Source organism: Lactuca serriola, chromosome 8 (assembly GCF_051521515.1).
Source record: "Lactuca serriola cultivar US96UC23 chromosome 8, Lser_US96UC23_V15, whole genome shotgun sequence".
In the NCBI taxonomy this organism is placed as follows: domain Eukaryota; kingdom Viridiplantae; phylum Streptophyta; class Magnoliopsida; order Asterales; family Asteraceae; genus Lactuca; species Lactuca serriola.
The window spans coordinates 240,332,597-240,353,502 of NC_136415.1; the positions used below are offsets into that span (position 1 = coordinate 240,332,597).

Consider the following 20,906-nt stretch of genomic DNA (forward strand, 5'->3'; position numbering starts at 1 on the left):
TTCTCAAATATTATCCATAAATTGTTCGGGTGAAGTGCAACCCAAATGGACCATGCCGGGTCGGGTCAAGTACATACCAAATATAGTTATGGGCTTAGACACTATATCCAACACTAACTCATATTTAACAAGGTAGGCAAAGGGTAACTTAATGTTTATCATAGTATCGATGGAGCGTGTGTGGTTAACCGGCACATCGATTGAGGGGTAAACACTTAAGGGTACCAAGTAATTTGCATGGTTACTTCACACCTTGTTTTGTGATCCTCGGCATCCCAGTCACAAAACCTGAAGGGCACACTCGAGATTGAAACATGCCATTGAACAGTTCAATGAATCTCAAAGATCTAGGAGTTTCAAATCTAATTAAAACCTAATAATACATTTCATTTATCTTGGTGGAAATTGGTGAATCGTCATTCACCTACCTTCAAATATTTTATAGCTTGGATTATGACATCCCTCTTCTAAGTTATAAAATAGTTTGTTGGGTCCTAGCCTTAATATTTCATATTGGGTGTCATATTAAGGACTTAAGATCAACTATCTTGAATATCTCCCAAAAGATGTCTGGTTTATACATTTATGATCTTCCCAAATCTCTTGAGACAAGCTTTCCTAAATGAAGATGATGTCCCATGGAAATCATACTTCTTTCACCTCCTCCAATTATTCTCCCTAACCCACAAGTTCTTGAAAATTTTAAGGTCACTCAACCCCTATTGGCAAGTACAGGTCTATGTGTGGTCATATCTTGGAGATGTAGTCACATATTGACAAGTCGGGAGAGTTGGGTGTCAAAGTCTTGAGAAAGTTAGTGGCTCAATCACTTTCTAAGTCACATAATGAGTTCCTTTGGGACTCCTATGAAACAGACTAAGACGAGACCCTTAATGATCTTATCCATTTGCTAAGATCAACTTCCTAAAACTTTATGGACATTGACAATGATGACATTGAATATCCAGTAAAGCTCTCTCTTCCCAATGGAAAGGGATCGACCATAGTCAACTCGGTTGACCAAATGGTAAAGAGGGAGTCTAAGTCTGAGATAGTCTCATTATCAAGGGTCCATTGCCAAAGGAAGGGGCATTAATTGCGAAGCTGCCAAATTTACCTAAGGATGTTAAAGTCAATAATTTTGACTCTACTTCAGGTAAAGTCCGCTATCTAACTCTGCTAAGTTTCTATTATGAGATTCTTGATACATGATGTGACTGGGTCACATGTGGATGTTTTAAGAATCAAAGGAAAGTAAAGAAACTTAAAGAAAGAATATGTTGAATCAGATCGCATAGATGTATTTCTATCGCATAGTTTGAAGATTAGATTCTTGAGCTACTTCTTAGGAGTTATGAGATATTGATTAGGAATAGATAACAACAAGTTTTCATATGGATTGTAAAGATAAGTTCTTCCGCAAAGTTTTTAAAATAAAAGGAAAAATTCTGATTTTATTTATTTTAAAATATCCTTACAATGGCATCTGTGAAAATTTTGTTTCTTATAAGATTCCATTAATAGCAAGACTGGAAATATGAAATTGATTCTTTCATTTGTGGTAATGTCGAAATTTACCAAATAAGGATAAATTCTCATTACCCAAGTTTCAATTTGACCGAAACTTGGAATCATGCAAGTTGTATAACATGATGGATGAGAACTTTCAAGCATTGGAAAAGTTAAAACTAACTACTTGTTCACATGGATGTGTGAGTCAAGTAAAGGACTAAGGGATCGAGTACACATTCTTGTGCACTGGTTAAGTCCACCACAAATAATCGATGAGACTATTCGTCATAGTTTACTAAAGCTCAGTAAATATGATTATACTTACAAGCTTAAGTGTAACTCTGAGACATTGGAAAAGGTTCCAATGTAAGGCAGAGCGAATAAGATGAATCAACTTAGGAAGAAAGATAAAAGTTTCTCAAATCTGAAAAGATGGGAGAGTACTTTAGTATCAGTCTTGTGATCATCTTAATGATTAAGAAACCATAGCATAATTATTTCTCTAAAGGAATCTTAGTGCATTCTTATGACTAAGAAGAGGAACTTGAATTGTTGAAATGGTTAAATCAAGAAGATCAGTCATACTTCGTTCCAAAAACAATTCTTAGAGTTATACTCTAAAATTGTAACTTGAGTGACATGTCTTAAAAAAGCTTTAAAACAGTTTTCAAATGTAAGAGTAAAAGTATCCTACTCTTGTACATTTGAAATTGGTAAGTTGTGATGTTTTGGATAAAACAAAGACCAACTAAGGCCAATAATGAGAAGTGTTTGTCTTGATTAGAATCTACACTATCACTTGAATATTTGACAAGAGAGTCTTATTTGTCAAGAGGACAGTGGGAGTCTTAAAGGTCTTGAAAGTCTCAAGAACTAATCAAGAATAAAACCTGAAGTTCTTCACTAGCACACGACTTGAGGTTTATAACCTATCGTGTTGACATATTCTGTGCCCATTCCAATTAAAGTTGGCTTTGCATATGAGTTCTTAGAGTTCTCAATTGGCTGCACAAAAACTTGGAAGCAATGGCAGACCCTTGAGCTGCCAGATGGCAAGAAATTAAGATTCAGTTCAGTCCATATGAGTTTGGATTTGTCATTATCCTTGTCTTGTGACTATGGGTTTGACAATTCACATGGATAAGAACACATACACGATTAAATCTAAGTGTCATAAGGTTTCTCTCCGATTCATGAAAATTATGGTGAGGAAACACTTTCACTAAGTAGATTTTAGTTAGATAGCAGTTGTGATATTTGCATTCTCAAGTCGTTAGTGGAGCGTGTGTGGTTTACCGGCACACTAACCTAGACTTGTGAGAAGTGGCAAAAAGTTCTAACCATTATGATTACGACATCCCTCTTCATAATTGTTTAGACACAAAAGTGTGCTATCTAAGGGAAGGTGTATGATTTTGATAAAGTTCTATCAAAACAATTTAGTATCAGAAATCTAAACTTTGGTAAGAAAGTCAATAAAGTATTGATTTCTAGAAGTCCAGCTGATTTCTGAGTACATATCAAAGCTAGTGGGAGCATAAGTGTTATGCTAATAATCATCATGTTAGTGGGAGCATGATAATTATGAAGAAGTATTGCAAGTTAGCAATGTTAATTATAGAAAACAAAAGGTTTCAATTGGGAAAAAGTTGTTTTGCTATAATTAAGGGAGAGGAAATTATACTTCATCTCAAATATATAAGCTTAGATCGTGAGGTTTTAATCATTTAGTCAAGGATATATATATATATATATATATATATATGAATTTCATGTTAGAATGGCTCAACATAAGGAAATTCTGTATATGGGTCCATTATTTGCGTTCTAAAATTCGATTATGATTACGACATCCCTTTTCATAATCTGAATTATGAGAACTTGGCAAATAAAAATGGAAATGGTATAGCAAAAGACTGGTTTAGTCTTTATGTGAGACATCATGAATCGTGTCCCATATGCTTCGGATATAGGATCGATTACATGTGCTATATTCATCCTTTCTAAAATTTTCCAAATGCCTGGGGCATTAAGAAAGGAAAAGGTCTAGAACTGGATATGACTAAAATGATTAAGCAATTGTCAAGGACAATCTAAGGTTTACCAAAGATTGGTTGCTCAAGGAAAGTTGGAAGTATAGTGATAATTCTGGAAGGACCATATTGACATAATCTATAAGGAGGCAACTCTTGTTCAGAAGTGATAGTCAAAATGGAATTTGGAAATGTTTCAAAGTTAGAAATTTCAATCTGTGTAAGATTAAGGAAACTTAATGCAGGAAGGATGTTTCTAAGGAGTTGATCTCCTTTGGAATACTCTATAATGATTGTTGCCAAGTCTTTGTGAATTTGTGCATAATCATTACAAGAGGATCGATGCATATAAGTTTAGAATCTAACATATTTCGGTAAATGACATGAATTTGGAATTCTTGCATTTGCGGTAGGGATTTTGGAGTGTGAAAATAGAATCATTGAAGTTATGTTCAATTGATCTAGTTCACAAAGTAAAGATCATAGACAAAACATAGTAGGCATACTTGGTGTATGGCATGATTAGTGTTTAGAAAAACATAGTGTAAATGCTTGGAGCATGGGACAACTATTGTTTTAAATTCAAGAATAAAGTTGATAGCCGAAACAATATACAATGAATAATGTGTAATCATATGGTGATAAATAAAAGGTGTTTTATTTATGTTCATAGGTTTTGATACCATTTTCGATTCAATTATTCTTGTGTTTCATTTTGCATGTTTTGACTTCCATAATAACTAGGTTATTCTTCCAGAATGACTAAGTTATTCAAACCATCCACAGTTGGTCATATGTTGGAAGTAGATATGAATTAAGACTGTCATGGGTTGGCTTGTAGAGGTCTAAGGTGTTGGACAAAGGGCTACAACACTCATGAGTGCTCATAAGTTCTGAGTATTGGATTCAACCCGCGCTCATTGGAATCACTTCATGGATTTTATCATGAGTGATTGTGAGACGATAATATCTTATATTCTTCAAACCTAGAGATATGAGTTGTTACTATGAGTTGATAGTACATTGATTGCACGAAAACGCATTGGTAACTCGATGTTATAAAACGTGTCTTTGTGTATGATTCAACAAGTATTAGAACAAGCCATATGAGTCGAAGTTTATCCATTCCTTTTACCTTTGGGATAAAAGCGATATCTGTGGGCCCCTCGATGATTTGATGATGACAAATGGAAGTGCTCGGCCGGGCCATGACTGATTTGATTTGTTCAATTAGTCAGTCGTCATAAATCGGAAATCGGGAAACAACAAATGGACAGAGAGAATGATTATAATCCATGTCTCAGTCCATATGATATCTAGAATGGAGGAATATATGATCCCTTATCTTATGGACAAGTCATTGACAAAGGTCAGAGGTCATCTACAAGGTCAGAGTTCGACGGAAGCTTTTGAGAGCTACGATTGCCAGTCGGTTCTTGAAGTCATACGCAATAATAGTTTTAGACTTATCCAAGTGGGAGACTATTGGATTAATGTCTAAGTCCATAACTATAATTGGTAAGACTTGACCCAACCCGGCATGGTCTATTTGGGTTGCATGGCATCATGCACTTGGATAGACTAAAATGAGAGAAATAAGACACTTATGGTTATTAATATATTATAAGTTTTAGTATATTAATAATAAGAATGATAAGATTATTTAATTAATATTGATCATGAATTAATCTAGGATTAATTAAGTGATCAAAAGAAGACTAATTAAAAATATGGGTTGATTGTGCAAATCATCCATAACTTATATAGTGGGCCAAAGCTCCATGGATAATCAAGTTGGGTTAAACCCATAGGATACTCCATGGATGCTCCATGGAGGTTACATGACTCATGGGTCATGGAAATGAAAGGTCATGACAATTAGGGCTTACATGGTGTAACCCTAATTGTAACACACTATATAAGCATCATATTATTCACCAAAATCGGCCACTAGTGTGTGTAAAAGGAAGGGCTAGCCGATTTCATGTAGTGTAGAATTCTCTTAAGTTATTCCAAGTGTATTTGGTGTTGTGTGAACCATTTGAGGTGTCACACTTGAGGCACTAGGCACTCAAGCTTCATGAAGACTTTCTACATCAAATAGGTATGTATTCTATCTTGCTATAGTCATTGTTTTATATGCTAGATTAGGATAATACCTTGGAAAGTTCATATTTGCATGTATAATAGAGAAAACATAGATCCAAGGTATTTAGGGTTGCATGTACACTTAGGAGTGTTAGAATGCTCAAAACCCAACAGTTCCTCCACTTCGAGTAAATTGAATCGGGGTCGCGGTAGTTCTTATTCATTCAGTTGTAAAAATTATTCCAAAGTTTTTGTTTGAAGGTTGTTGATTCTTGGTCTTTCCCGTGGATCGGGTCCTCCGACTCATCTAGCCATGATTGAGCTAGTGCCCTTTCTTCATCATCCGTCCACCCTCTACTTGGAGCTCTCCCTTTTTTATACGTGTGGTTCCACTTCGGGCCCTTAAAAGGATTCTTGAACTGAATCTTCAACGAGGCCTTCATCAAGAGAATCAGATGATGGTTGATAACATGGTGGTGATGAAATGTTTGGGTATGGAAGTTTGTTGACTGAGTGTTTGGAGGTGTAAGGTGTAGTGATGGAAGGTTTGAAAATTTCTTTTTGTTGTTTCTTGTTTTTTTGTTTGAGATGAAGACATTTTTTCTTGAATTGAGAGAGTTTGTGAAAAAGATATGATATTTTGTGTGTGTAAATTGGTGAGAGTGTTGTTTAATTTATATTAGTTGAATTGGTATATATATATATATATATATATATATATATATATACCACTTTTTTAATAATTAAATAACAAGTGAATTGTTGAGGTTGTGGAGATATTAATATTATCCATTGTTGAGAATTGAGATATTTGAGTTTAGCCATAAATTACTTTGCATGGACTCCGATACATATTGTAATCCCAAAGAAAGTATTCCACCCAATCAAAGTCATCTGTTTCTTTCTCTTACTTCTCGCTTTCAGCTTTGTGAATATCATTTGGCGAGCCCCCTAGCGAGAGCTAGGGGTGGTGTTCTACATCAATGGCGAGCTAAGCGAGTGGCTTTGGCGAGTGCCACTCCGCTTAGCCTAAGTGTTCGACGCATGTTAAACTGCCAATTGATGGCTTTGGCGAGTGTCACTCATGCTTTCAAATGTTGATCTGTGTTGTTGTTAAAATTTGGTATTTTTTGGTTTCTAGAGCAAGTTACAAAGGATATTTTGAAGGAATTTCTTGCTAGATATGGGAAAGTGGTGGACATGGAGAAGGAAAACAAGAGGATGGGAATGGTACACTGTGAGTCAACAATTGCAATTGGTAAAGAGTATGATCTTCCAACTAGGGGATAACCATCTTCCTTAATTACCTTTTTATACTCATAACCCTTTCAAGGGTCAACTCAGGTCAAAGTCAAAGTCAAGGTCAACACCTTGGTCAAAGTTAACTTTTGCTCAAAGTCAACATCTGGTTGACTCAACTCGCCAAGTTGGTTCCCTAACTCGTCGAGTTCTCTAATCCACCAAAATACTGAAACTTCGATCCTACTCGTCGAGTTCTCCTTCATACAAAATTAGGACCCTTTGCTCTTGACTTGCCGAGCCCGTCCATAAACCCGTCGAGTCCTTCTTCATACAAGTTGGGACATTGCCTTGAACTCGCCGAGTTCATCCTTGAACCCGTCGAATTCTTTGATTTTCAAGTCCATTTTCACGTCCATCTTGCCGAGTCCTTTTCTAGACTAAACCAGATTGCTCCGAAACAGAAAAGGTTGGGGAATAATAACCTGACTCGCCGAGTCCTATGAACGACTTGCCGAGTCCCCCAAAGTCCAAGTCCATGCAGTCGACTTCAGTCGGGCTTAACGCATTCAAAATGTAGATCTGACCTCCTAGGGTCGATATTACACGTAAAGTTATAAACTTTACGTGCATGCAAGGTGTTATGACCCAAAAACACCATTTCCAAGTCTAAAATGAAGTCTAGGCCAAAGGGAAGGGCTAAAGCATTATAATATCGTAAACTTTATTGCTATAGGGGCTAAAAGGGATCTGGATCTGAAGTTACAACTTCAGATCACACTCCATACTCCAAAAAGTTTCACAAAATATCTAAAAGATGGCCCTAAACTCAAACAACGAGAGATCTAATGAATGAATGAGCAAGGTACAGACTTTATACCTCGAATGAGCTGGGAATATGACAAAATCTCTAGATCTACTTGTTTCCTCTTGATCTCCCAAGCTTCCTCCCTCCTCTCAAGCTTCAAAAACACACAAAATGACACAAAGTAGCTCAAGAACACTTCCAACTAATTAGGGTGTCGAGAATAGGGTATGAGGGTGATGAAGGTTGGAGTGGAGGTCATATAAGTTGTTTAAATATGGTGCAAAGCCTAAAATTTTGGGGTTTCATCCAGGTCTACTCGTTGAGTCGGGGCTTTTGACTCGGTGAGTAGACTCTTCCACCCGCGTCCAAAAAAATTCTCATCTACTCGACAAGTTGGGCCTCTAACTCATCGAGTCCCAGTGTAAAAATACAAAAACTTATATTAAAAATACATATCGGGAACCGGACGTTACATAATGTGAGGGGCGACCATAAGAGTTTTGTACGACAAGAAGGTTATGTAGAATTTGAAAGAAAAATTCAAAGGGGGAAGGGGTAAGGTCTTGTATATATTAAAATGTTGGTCGATTAAGAGCATACATAAAATGAATATAAGGATTGTGGAAATAAGGATGTTATAGTGGACATAAAGTGCAATTGTGGGGTATGAATTAAATATGACAATTAAAAATACAATTATTGGTATATTTTAATTAAATAACTATTGATTACAATTTCTTGGAGACAAAATATTGAATGCGACTACAATTGTCACATAATATATCTGTTTAAGCACGTTGAACTCATTTCTCATTATATATAATATTTTTCTTGGAAGCATATTTTTTTTCAACTTATATAGTGGTATTTGTAATTAAAAAGAGGACAATCTATATCCTTTGTCAACCTACCTAATTCCATCATATTCAATCCTGAATAACTCGTTTTCGATTGTTCCATTTAAATTTACATGAACCAAACGTCACTTAAGTGTTCGGTGCGTGTAAAACTGCACAACATAACAAAAGTAGCTGTCATATTTAACAAAAATAGAAATTTTGGGTTCATAGTGAAATTCTTCAAAAACCAAAGGGTGTATATGTAATTATCTTTCTCCAAATGGAGAAGGCGGGAAGCATATGCTTTCTCAGTTGTGGCTCCCTTTTTGTACCCTTTGCCCTATGCGAATAATTTGTCACATCATCTCAAATCCCCTTATATTGCCTTAATTTCTTCGTCTCCCTTCAATCCCATTTACGATTTCTCAGTTCTCACCACACCATCGCTATGAATGGCAATCGCATCTCTGCCGTGATTTTCGATTTGGATGGCACCCTTTTGAACACAGGTATCGTAGTTCCTATACTTGCTTCATCTTCGTTCTAGTATAACAACGGATTATTATGACGAATGTAAAACTACTTGCTTGCTTATCCATTATTTGTAATTCAAGTTGAAATAACACATTCAAAGAAGCCCTAATTACAACTTTTTAACTTTTAAGCACATAATATGAGTATCTAAGCATGAATTACGACAACTTAAGCGTAAAGTACAACTAAACATCTCTGGTATTTATGTTTCGGTTCATTCTTTCAAATGTTGATCTGTGTAGCTCATATTTTGTTGTTAAAATTTGGTCTTTTCTGGTTTCTAGAGCAAGTTACAAAGGATCTTTTAAAGGAATTTCTTGCTAGATATGGGAAAGTGGTGGACATGGAGAAGGAAAACAAGAGGATGGGAATGGTACACCATGAGTCTGCAATTGCAGTTGTTAAAGACTATGATCTTCCAATTACACCTCAACAATACACCCAAAACATCATGCCCATGTATCATGAAAAGTGAGTTCTCTTTCTGGGTATTCCTTGTAAAACTTAACACTCCATAAAGCAAACTTGATATGATCCTGGTCTTAGATTATGCATCATTCTTTTTCTTGTTTGGAGGCATTAACTTTAAACATCTGTGGTTCAAAATTTTGATTGGTGGAGACCTTTACAATCATCATGGTTTTTGGCCACATGTTTGATTGACATGTTTAGCCATTAAAATTGTTTATGTGATTACATATTTATATTTTTAAACCAATTTAGTTTAATTATGTTTCCATCAATTCCAAGTTGCTAAAAACAGATTTAGTACCATAAGGGATGATGACGTGTCTTATGCAAGTTGTGTTCTTGTAGGTGGCCTCAAGCCAAACCACTTCCTGGTGTCAATCGCCTCATTAAGCATCTCCATAAACATGGAGTTCCTTTTGCACTTGCTTCCAACTCCATAAGGAAGAATGTTGAAGTCAAAGTCTCTTCCCAGAAAGGTCATGGTTTTTCCTTTTTTTCTACTCTTTTTGCTATTAAGTCTTATCAAACCACATTCTCTTAGAAGATTTACTCACATTCATGTTTACATATACCTACATACACATCCACACTAGAAAAATAGTCCTTGTTTCTTTAGTAAAGTTGTATTGTTTTCTTGTTTAATTATCTTCTGATGTGTTTTTTTATCTACTTTTCTTTACACCAATTTCGATATAGAAACTTTCATGTAATCATCTTCCACTATAGTATTTATGTGGAAGTAAGCATTCATAATGTAATATATCATGATATGAATGATGTCCAATGAAAAAGCAAATTTGCAGCCTTTTCTTTTTGCACTTTTTGCATATGCTGAGGAATAGTGAATCCTTTTAATTGTTTCTTAAAATCATACCTTGTGAGTTCCACATATGTAGGAGCATGGTAATTTAAGAAAAAGACAAACTTTGTTCTTAATTCTTATTAAGAACTTCTTAAGCATGTTGATGTCTATTGGACAGAGTTTTTTTATAATATTATTTCTTATAAATTTTTTCTTACAACAGGTTGGAAAGAATACTTTTCAGTAATTCTTGGAAGTGATCAAGTCAAATCAGGAAAACCTTCTCCAGATCTGTAAGCTTTGTAAGCATTTATATGATGATTCTTTAAAAGTTGTTTTTGGCCATTTATCTCATAGCTGAGAGCCAAAACTTGGACACAATACAAAAAAAAAAAAAAAAAACTTTTTTCAAGTATAAGGGAAAGTTCTTGTGACTTACTTTTCTTAAAATTATGAAAATCACTTAAACATTAGATTCCTGGAAGCTGCAAATAAGATGGGTGTCGATGCATCTTGCTGTCTTGTGATAGAAGATTCTCTGTAAGTGAATTTTGGTATTTTTTCACTTTTCTAGAGTATGTCATATTAAGGGGGTACTTTAGGTATTTGATAGTTTGTCAAAGACTATATCAACAGGGTTAATAATGTAATTATACCAACAGTGTAGGGGTTAAAGCTGGAAAGGCTGCAAAAATGCAAGTGGTGGCTGTTCCTTCTATTCAAGATGAATCAGATCAATATTCAATTGCTGATCATATAATTCATTCATTTCTAAATTTTCAACCAGAGCTTTGGGCACTCCCTCCTTTTGATGACTGTATATATATACATATATATTTTTTTTAATCAAGATTCCATGCAAATGCCTTACACCATATTATATATATATATATATATATATATATATATATATATATATATATATATATATATATATATATATATAGTTTGCAATAATAGTTTATCTTTTTCAGGGGTGATGAATGCATTACCAATTGAACCAATTTGTTTCAAGGCTTCAAACAAAAATGGATTTCTTCAAGAACTTTCAGGTTTACATTGTTTAAAATAGAGTAAATTACACGAATGGTCCCTATGGTTTAGGGTAATTTGCTCGTTTGGTCTCTAACTTATTCTTTTTAACTTGGAAGGTCCCTACTGTTTGTTTTTGTTACGCGTTTGGTCCCTGTCTTACCTAAAAAGACTATTTTTCCCTTATTTTTTTAAATTTATTTAAATAAACACACCTCCAACCCCACCCCCTCACCTTATCTTACCCACCTCATCATTTTTTCCTATTTAAGTAAGTCTTTTTAAGTAAGACAGAGACCAACCACGTAACAAAAGAAAACAATAGGGACTAAGCGTGTAACAAAAACAAATAGTAGGGACCTTCCGAGTTAAAAAAGTTAGGGACCAAACGCGCAAATTACCCCAAACCATAAGGACCATTCGTGTAATTTACTCTTTAAAATATACTTTCATTTCTTTTTGTTTATATTGAATCTCTCTTAAAACTTCCTTAAAGAAATTTGGAATATTGGTGTAGACAATTTGAGCAATGTTTGTTGATTTATTCATGTCTTTTGTTGGTTATTCAGTTAATGGAGCTTCTGATCTTCCTAATCAAGCATGGGGTGTGTATTTTGGGTGGGTTGAAGTTGACTCACAACAGAGATTGAAGATTATAGTTAGCATAAAATGGGACTATACTTCTGGCTCTTTTGGAAAAACCATTGTGAGATTTCAAACAATTGCATATATAAAATAAAATGCGATTATAAATAAAGATAAACATGTTTAGTAACGTGTAGCTTTGATTTCAGGAAGCTTGTTTTATGAATGGAAGCAAAGAGCAAATCTATGATGAGCCAATGAAAGTGACACTAGTTGGTTTCATCAGAGGATTCGATACAAAGGTAACTAAATTTATTTAAAAAAAAAATTTCTACTTATATTAGTGTAAGTTTTTTTAAAAGAAAAATCATACATGATTTACAGAAGAATCCTTCAAGTGATACTCACATACTTGATCAAGATAAGTCAATAGCAGAAGCTTGCTTGAATTTAGCAGAATATCACTATTAACAGTGCCTAGTGGTGGGAAAAGTTAAACTTTTAAACCATTGCACTGAAATAAAGTTCAAATTTATATAAATTATTAGAATACATCATCTTTCTGATCAAGAACTGGAGTTGTGTCCATGTGTTTGTGGATGGATCAATGTGATTTGATGTTTTTAGGCTTGAAATGTAAGAGGTCCCACATTTGGGTTAATAAGAACATTTGAAATAATATAAATTTTGAACATTAATGAGTATGATATAACTTGTTATGTATTTTGATAGTTGAGTAATGGAATGAATTGCAATGTATAATTCTTTTATGGCCATTGCTTTTATTAATATCTGTATTATGGATTGGTAGTTTAAAGGAGTTAGATGATTAGATTTGATGATTTGGTTTGTTCTCTAGGTTCTGCTTGCAAGGTAACAAATGTGGATTATGTATCCTTCTCATTCATTTTTGAAAGAGTTTGAAATACTATGAAAGAGTATGTATTTCAGTGTAAGATGATCATGTGAGTGTTATTGGTTTGTGTATAGAAGGTTCAAAATGTTATCACTTTCAAGAAAGCAATTAGGATGCGAAGAAATTAAAGTTTGTCACTTGTTTAGTTGGCATGAAATGGATTGGAAGTTAAAAAGACTTTTAACTTTCAATTTAAACAAAATTTTTAAAATCCAAATTATTTCAATGGATTGGAAGTTAAAAAGACTTTTAACTTCCAATTTAAACAAAATTTTTAAAATCCAAATTATTTCACAAGTAATGGAGCCAAGAGCTCTATACTCAGACTTAGTAGAGGATCTAGAAACAGTACACTGTTTCTTACTCTTCCAAGAAAATATTTAAGGACTCCAAGATCTTTAATTAAAAGTTGACTTTTCATAAAGTCTTTGACTTTGTTAATTTATGTTTCACTACTTCCAGTCAATAGAATATCATCAACATATACTAGTAACCCATGTATTGAATTCTCAAATTTCCTAAAAAAAAGAGAGTAATCACTAATACTTTGTTTAAAACCATACATAAACAAAAATGAACACAGTTTTTCATTCCATTTTCTAAGAGCCTGCTTTAGACTATATAATGAGTTAGTAAGTTTACACACCCTAATATCATTATCAGAATAATAGCCAGGTGGAAGAGACATATATACATCTTCTGTGAGGTCACCATAAAGAAATGCATTATTTATATCTAATTGATATAAATGCCAAGAATTTTGCACAGCCAATGAAATAACTATTTGAACAGAAATAATTTTAGCAACAGGCGAGAAAGTTTCTTCAAAATCTGTTCCCTCTCTCTGATTATATCCTTTAGCAACTGACTTGGCCTTATATCTTTCTACTTCTCCATTTGATTTATACTTGATTTTGAACACCCATTTACATCCAATTGGTTTTCTGTTTTTTGGTAACTTTGTTATTTCCCAAGTATGATTATGATGAAGAGCTTCCATTTCTTCATTTATTGCCTTAACCCAGTTTGGATCAGACAAAGCTTCTTGGTAATCGTTGGGTTCAATAGTTTTATTTAGATTAGAAATAAAACATTTAGTTTTAGTATTAAGACAAGAATAATTAACAGACCTTTCAATGCCATACTTGTATTTTCCTTCAATAACATAATTAGCAAACTTAACTGGCATATGTGACTCACGTCTAGTTCTAGAAGCACCTAAAGACTGCTCTACAAAAGGAATTAAGACAGACTGACTACTTTCCTCAGACACATTTGAGGAAGAAGGAACAGAACCACTAGTAAGAGGCACATGTGCCTTACTACCTTGGTTGATAGTCTCATTAAAACTGGCATCATCCAGATTAATGGCTGCATCAGCACCATCCAATTGGCACTCTACTCTCAACTCATCAAGATTAATAGAATCATTAACATATTCATTTGTGTCAAAATCGTCATAGGAAAAAACATCAATAGGGCCAGAGTTATTTGGAATTTCATCAACATTAGTTGACTTTAACTTGTAAGGAATGACTGACTCATAAAATTTCACATCCCTGGATACAAAAGAAGTGTTAGTATCCAGACTAAGAAGTTTATAAGCCTTTTTATCAGAAGAGTAACCTAGTAAGACACATTTTTCAGCACGTTCAGACAGTTTATCAACAACATTTTGTGTAACAGCAAAACATAAACAACCAAATACTCTTAAATGTTCAAAACTGGGAGTTCTTTCAAAAACAAGTTCATAAGGAGATGAGCCATTTAAAATTAAAGTAGACATCCTATTTATTAAAAAAACAGAAGTCAAGATTGCATCTCCCCAATATTTAACAGGAACTCCTGACTGAATCAAAAGAGACCTTGCCACATTAAGAATATGCATGTGCTTCCTCTCCATAACTCCATTTTGTTGTGGAGTGTAAGCACAAGATGTTTGATGAATGATACCTCGATCAAAACAAAAAACTTTCATTTGATTATTGACAAATTCAGTTCCATTATCTGAACGTACTACTTTAATTTTAACATTAAACTGATTTAGAAGAATACTAACAAAAGAATTAAAGCAATCAAAAACCTTAATTTTAGATTTTAAAAGGAAAACCCAAGTGGCCCTAGTAAAGTCATCTACAATAGTAAAAAAAAATACTTAAAACCTTCAATAGAAGCAAATCTATAAGGCCCCCAAACATCTAAGTGAATCAATTCACCTAATTCATTTAAACTATGCTGACTATGTGGAAACGAATCTCGTCTGTTTTGCTTTATGACAGACATCACAAGGAGGAAGAGACTCATTTCCAAATTTTAATTTTTCTTTTAAAGAACTTAGAGCTTGGTCAGCAGGATGACCGAGTCTATTATGCCAAGTCAATTTTGAGACACAACATCTAGAACTAGTTGTAGTTTGTTGGAATACCTGAAGGAACACGATCAAGAAAATAAAATCCCCCAGATTCTCTACCATTCTCCACCATCTCCTTTGATAGTGAATCCTAAATTTTACAACCATGTTCAGAAAAAACAACTTCACAGCCACTATCCTTACATAGTTTATGTACAGATAAAAGGTTAACACTAAAGTATGGAACAACAAATATATCAAATAAGGTAAGTTGTGAAGACAAAGGAAGATTCCCTATTTTGTTTATAGGAGCGGAAGAACCATTCAGATATTTTACATGAAGGTTCAGTCTAGACACATCCACTGCATCTCTAAGTTGTGACTCAGAGGCTGTCATATGTTGATTTGCCCCTGAGTCAACAATCCAACTTTAAGAGTCATTAGAACTAACAAATAAATTACAACATTGAAACATGGACGTACCTGCCATATTTGAAGCAACATATACATCATTACTAGTAGAACTCTCATTAATGAGACGAAGAAACTTGGAATATTGTTCACTAGTTAGATTGTGAGCATCACTACCAAGAACAGACTCAGAAGAAGTTGTGGCACTGTTGTTAGACCCAACTGAAGAAGAATTCATAGAAAAAGACTTATTTCCATTATTGTTTTCATTCCTAGGTTTAAAATCCTTGGGATATCCAATCAATTTATAACACCTCTCTATTATATGACCTTTAAGATTATAGTGTTTGCACTGTAACCCTTGATTCCTGGACCTATTTTGACTTTGTCCTCTTTTAAGATCACTAACTTTACTATTAAAAGCAGAAACCTGTGGTTTTGAGGTAGTAGAAAAACTTAAAGAGCCATTCTTTTGAAGGGACTCTTCTCTAGAAGGAATAGAGAAGGCAGTTTTAACATTTGGTAAGGGTTCCATCAAAAGAATGTGACTCTTAACTGGATTATAGACATCATCAAGACCACTTAGAAACTGCATTAGCTTCATCAATTTGGAATGATCATTAAGCTTAGTAGCAGCCTCACAAACACATTCAGTTAAACTAGTTAAACCACAAACTCTTTGCATAAGGAATCAAGTTTATTGTAATAATCAGAAAGAGAAGAAGCATTTTGTTTCAAAGTATTAATTTGTTGATGAATATTAAAGATTACAAATCCATCAGCCTTATTATAAGTTTCAAACAAATCATCCCAAATATCTTTAGCTTTATCAGAGTATACATGACTAGCATATATAGTCTCAGAAATTGAACCTAAGATCCAATTACACACAACAGCATTCACACGCTCCCACTTAGAAGTTTTAGAAGCTTCAGTTTTTTCAAGAGTAAGGGTACCATCCACAAACCCTAATTTATTCCTAGCTTTAAGACCTCTAGACATAACGCTACACCACAAATGATAGTTTTCATTTCCAGTAAGTTTAATCGTTATAATAGAAGTTAAAACATCATCAGAAGGATGAACATATAAGGGATCATCAAAATCAATAGGAGGACTACCTTTAGGAGTTCCACTCCCTTCAGGAGTTTCACCAGCCATAACAAATCACAGAAGATGTCACACCCCCAAACCAAGGATGGCGGAAACGTCCGGGGGTGGCGGACTTCATGTATAGTATCATAACAACGAGTATAATAGTGATCAAAACAATATAACCAATGATAAATATAATCGGAAAAGAATTACATGGTTTCAAGCGTTACATATTTCAATGATTGATTACAACATGATATAAAAATAGTTATTCAATGCCGTAGCGTTCCATCCTCAAAAGCTTGTGATTACCTGGTTTCGTTGATTTCCTAAGAATACAAGTAGTTTTGAAAAAGCGTCAACAATTAAGTTGGTGAGTTCATAAGCTTTTTAGATGATGAGTTTGGAAACCGATCTTTGTAATGAGTTGTGTGTTACCAAGAAAAATCCAATATTTTCGTTACAAGAGTGATGTGTAGTCTTAAATACCAAGACCGAAATGTACAAGTAATATCCATACTTATTGATATAAAAAGTGATTTTAAATCGACATAAAACCCTTTTTGATTTGAGAAAATCCCCGTAAACTTTATGTGTTGTTAACTCCCTATGTGAGTCGCTATAACCATACTATGACTAATGAACCTGTCACGATGTTTCTCAGGCGTCGAAAAAGATAATGATACTTGTCACCCCAGACTTGCCGGTCTAGCTGTTGCATGCAACTCAGGTGTGGGTTTGTCAGACCCACTATAGATCTATACACAACTATCACATTCTCCCTACAAGAGACTCTGGTTATAACTACCATGAATTTTAACCCGTACTCTAGGAGTACTAAGAAGAATGTCTCACAATTTACGTTAACAAGTTTAATGTAGTGTGCGTGAGTGTAAAACCCTTTTTCCGTGGGAATAAAACCTTCTGAAATGTGTTTGTTGTGTTAATGGAAACATGTTTATAATGTATATAAAACATAAACTATACTTACCATAGTTTATCATAAATGTTTGTAATGTATACGAAACATATACTATACCTATTATAGCTTATCAAAAACGTTTTGTAATGGTAGAAATCCTCTTTGCATATGATGTAAACCTCTATAATGAGGTAAAAGACATGTAATATAACCAACATGTATTTATAAATGATAATACACACATTGCTCAGCAAGTTACAAGGTGTAAATGAGTTATCAACAATTTGCTAGTGTTATCTTTTCTGTTCCTGTTCTTGGAATAATTAAAGAAAAATCATACGGAGTCAAAAACTAAATCCGTAAACTCTGAGAGTTTAGAAAATGTGTCTAGTTTGTCCATAAATTTTTATTGTGATTTTTAAAAGTCTGTAACTAGTGTGAAAACGTTCATATTCACTGACTGATCCGAATTCGTAGCTACAATGATAAGCAGTTTTGTAAAAGTCACCATAAATAGTAGAAAAATCGTATGAACATGTGTAAGTAGTCATTTTAAAGGTATAAACCTGAAATATTTTCATCTAATACAGTTTTGAAAACTAAAATGTTTAAGTTGCCCAAAACAGTCCGTGAACGAACATTAACTTTTCTGTTGAAAGCTGATGTTTGAGTTTAGTCGTGTTCTTGGTGTTTTAACTTGTATCCCCCCCTCTTAAAACTTAAGAAAAACATGAAAAGATAGGGGTATGAACTCACCTTGTGTGGTTTCAGTGAATGGATGATGAAGAAAGGAAGTGTTCAACTCAAGAACACCTTAGATGATGCTTGAAGATTCGAAGATCTAACACAAATATGATGATATTTGTGTAAGGAACTCACGATTTGAGTGAAGAAGTGCAAGGAAATCAAGTGTTGGAAGAGATTTACTTACCAAAGGTGTAAAAGAGCTCAAGATCAGCTTGAATCTCGAATTCTTGGTGAGAGGAAGTGAGAGAGAATGGGTTTTGCTTTTTGGTGAAAGTGAGTGAAATGGGAGGAGAGATAAGGATCCTTCTAGCATTTGATCAAGATTATGGCTGGAAATGAGTGTAAAAAGGACAATGATTGACTATGTATGGGTGAATAGTGACTGGGAATGGTCATGGAGTGGGTATGGGAGGTAACTTGTGTCCTTGCCCAAAGGATAAGTCAACACTCCACCTAAATATCTTACCCACTATATTTTTAATCTTAGATAATGATTACCCTCAAAATGTGATTAGATTATGGAAATATGGGGTCTTATATGTCAAAATTTAAGTTTGGGTGAAAATCTCACAATAAAATCATGGAAAACGGGCCTAAAACGCGAAAGTAGTTGAAAACCGGGTAAAAGGTGCGAATCTACGAAGTCAGGGCCGAAGGTTCGGTCTTTGATGCTGAGGACCAAAAGTGGGCTTCGCTTGTTATGAGAACCGAGAGGAGGGTTCGGTCCGGGAATGAGAGGCTTCAGTCCTATAATGAGAGGCTTCGGGTCTATAATGAGAGGCTTCGGTTCTTCATAGTTTCGCTTCTAATGGCAGTTTCGGTTCTCCTTGGTTCGATTCTTAAGCTAGTCTCGGTTCTAATGAGAGGCTTCGGTCCTATAATGCTATTTTCGGTCCAAGAGGCTTCTTAGGAGTTTCGCTTCTTAGGGTTTCAGCCATAAGAAGGTTCGACCCTATAAGGCTGGTTTTCAAGTTTTCTTCCCGTTATGAGTGATTTTTGACCAAGTTAAGGGTCAGGATGACCAGAATGACTATAAAAAGTTGAGAGAGATGTTGAGAGAAATTTGGGAGAGATTTCACATACTTGGAGAGATTTCATATACTTAGAGAGATTTGGGAGAGATTTCACATACTTAGAGAGATTTCACATACTTAGAGAGATTTGGGAGAGAATTCACATGCTTGGAAAGATTTCACATACTTAGAGAGATTTGGGAGAGATTTCACATGTTTGGAGAGATTTGGGAGAGATTTCACATACTTGGAGAGATTTCACATACTTAGAGAGATTTGGGAGAGATTTCACATGGAGAGAGATAGAGCGAGAGAGATTTAGAGAGGCTTTATTTGCAACTTTTGTGAGTGTTTAACTTCGAAATGCAAGGTTTGTAAGCCCCGTTTTTCCTTGTTATGAGCATTATATGTCCCCGTAGGGTATGAAATAGTGTTTTATTGGATAGTTTCATCACTTACCCCGATTAGGGTTTAGAATTTCTGAACGTACGAACTTTCCAAGTGATAACTTCTTATTAAAATAGCGAGTTGTACAACTTTAAACATAAGGAAAACCCTAATATACAAGGGTTAGATGAGTTGACTGGTTTGATTTGTTGACTTTATTTGACTTTGACTTGACCAGAAATTGACGATTGTCACAGAAGATACACCAAGAACCAAATAACAAATAGCAGACATATCAAATAAGAAATAGGAAATCAAAAAACCAAACACCTGTGTTGACTTAAAGTCCACATGGTCACCACAGTATGTCGGGGCTGAAGACAATCAACCACAGTGTTAAAAAAGAAGAACAACTTAAAGAAAAAAAACAAACAAATAACTGGTGTACTCAAGACACCAGGATCTCCCACATCTACAGCTAAAAAGAAGAAAGAAAGGTACAATAAATTCTCACTATGCAATAGGAAAACCAGGTTATTGGAATTGACTCCCTGAATCTATTTCCTTCAAGGGTTTATTGGTGATGAAATCCGACCCCAATAGGATTATTTCAGATTTAAAGGGATTGATCGATTATACTACAAAGTTTTAATCTTCAACACAACAGTGCTTAGTCAAGAACCCAATCTCCACCAATCCTACAAGATCAAACCAAAATACTCGTAGTACCAGGATCTCAACACATATTCAAATTTAGGGAAGTAGATAACAAAACCCTAAATCTACAAAAGTTCAATCGTATGAACAAAAAATTTAAACTAGTTAGAAAGAATACCTTTCAACAAATCGTCAGATGTGGAAACACCAGATGATGAACAAACGAGAAGCGAAGCGTCAGGATCAAGAATCACGAGCCTTACAGCTCTGATACCATGTTGAAAACACACAATCAAACTTTCCCAACATCATCATTTCTTATACCATTTGAAGATTAAGAAACAAATGGTTTTCAAGATACTTACAAATCAAAAATCACTACAAATAACCTAATCTACACTCAGTATTGATCACTCAACCTAATATATTCAATAACAGAAAATAACAAGAAGAATTATGTAAACT

At 34.4% G+C, this 20,906-nt stretch overlaps 2 protein-coding genes across 2 annotated transcripts; one reads left to right on the top strand and one right to left on the bottom strand.

Moving 5' to 3' along the window:
• Positions 1–8,843: 8,843 nt before the first annotated feature.
• Positions 8,844–12,666, top strand: LOC145070464 (bifunctional riboflavin kinase/FMN phosphatase-like). The gene is made up of 10 exons (XM_079017402.1): positions 8,844–9,028; positions 9,338–9,524; positions 9,870–10,000; positions 10,550–10,619; positions 10,801–10,866; positions 10,989–11,143; positions 11,301–11,378; positions 11,928–12,064; positions 12,153–12,245; positions 12,328–12,666. Exons 1-10 carry the CDS (start codon positions 8,968–8,970, stop codon positions 12,412–12,414), a joined length of 1,065 nt encoding a protein of 354 aa, XP_078873528.1. The 5' UTR covers positions 8,844–8,967; the 3' UTR covers positions 12,415–12,666.
• A 3,617-nt stretch (positions 12,667–16,283) lies between these two features.
• On the bottom strand, positions 16,284–16,781 carry LOC145067960 (uncharacterized). Its single transcript, XM_079014977.1, has one exon. It carries the CDS (start codon positions 16,779–16,781, stop codon positions 16,284–16,286), a length of 498 nt encoding a protein of 165 aa, XP_078871103.1.
• Positions 16,782–20,906: the final 4,125 nt, after the last annotated feature.

Coding starts and splice junctions, on each gene's coding strand:
- LOC145070464 (XM_079017402.1), top strand. CDS start 8,968: ATGAATGGCAATCGCATCTCTGCCGTGATTTTCGATTTGGATGGCACC. Junction 10,867..10,988: donor CTTGTGATAGAAGATTCTCT/GTAAGTGAATTT, acceptor TTATACCAACAG/TGTAGGGGTTAAAGCTGGAA. Junction 11,379..11,927: donor ATTTCTTCAAGAACTTTCAG/GTTTACATTGTT, acceptor TTGGTTATTCAG/TTAATGGAGCTTCTGATCTT.
- LOC145067960 (XM_079014977.1), bottom strand. CDS start 16,781: ATGGCTGGTGAAACTCCTGAAGGGAGTGGAACTCCTAAAGGTAGTCCT.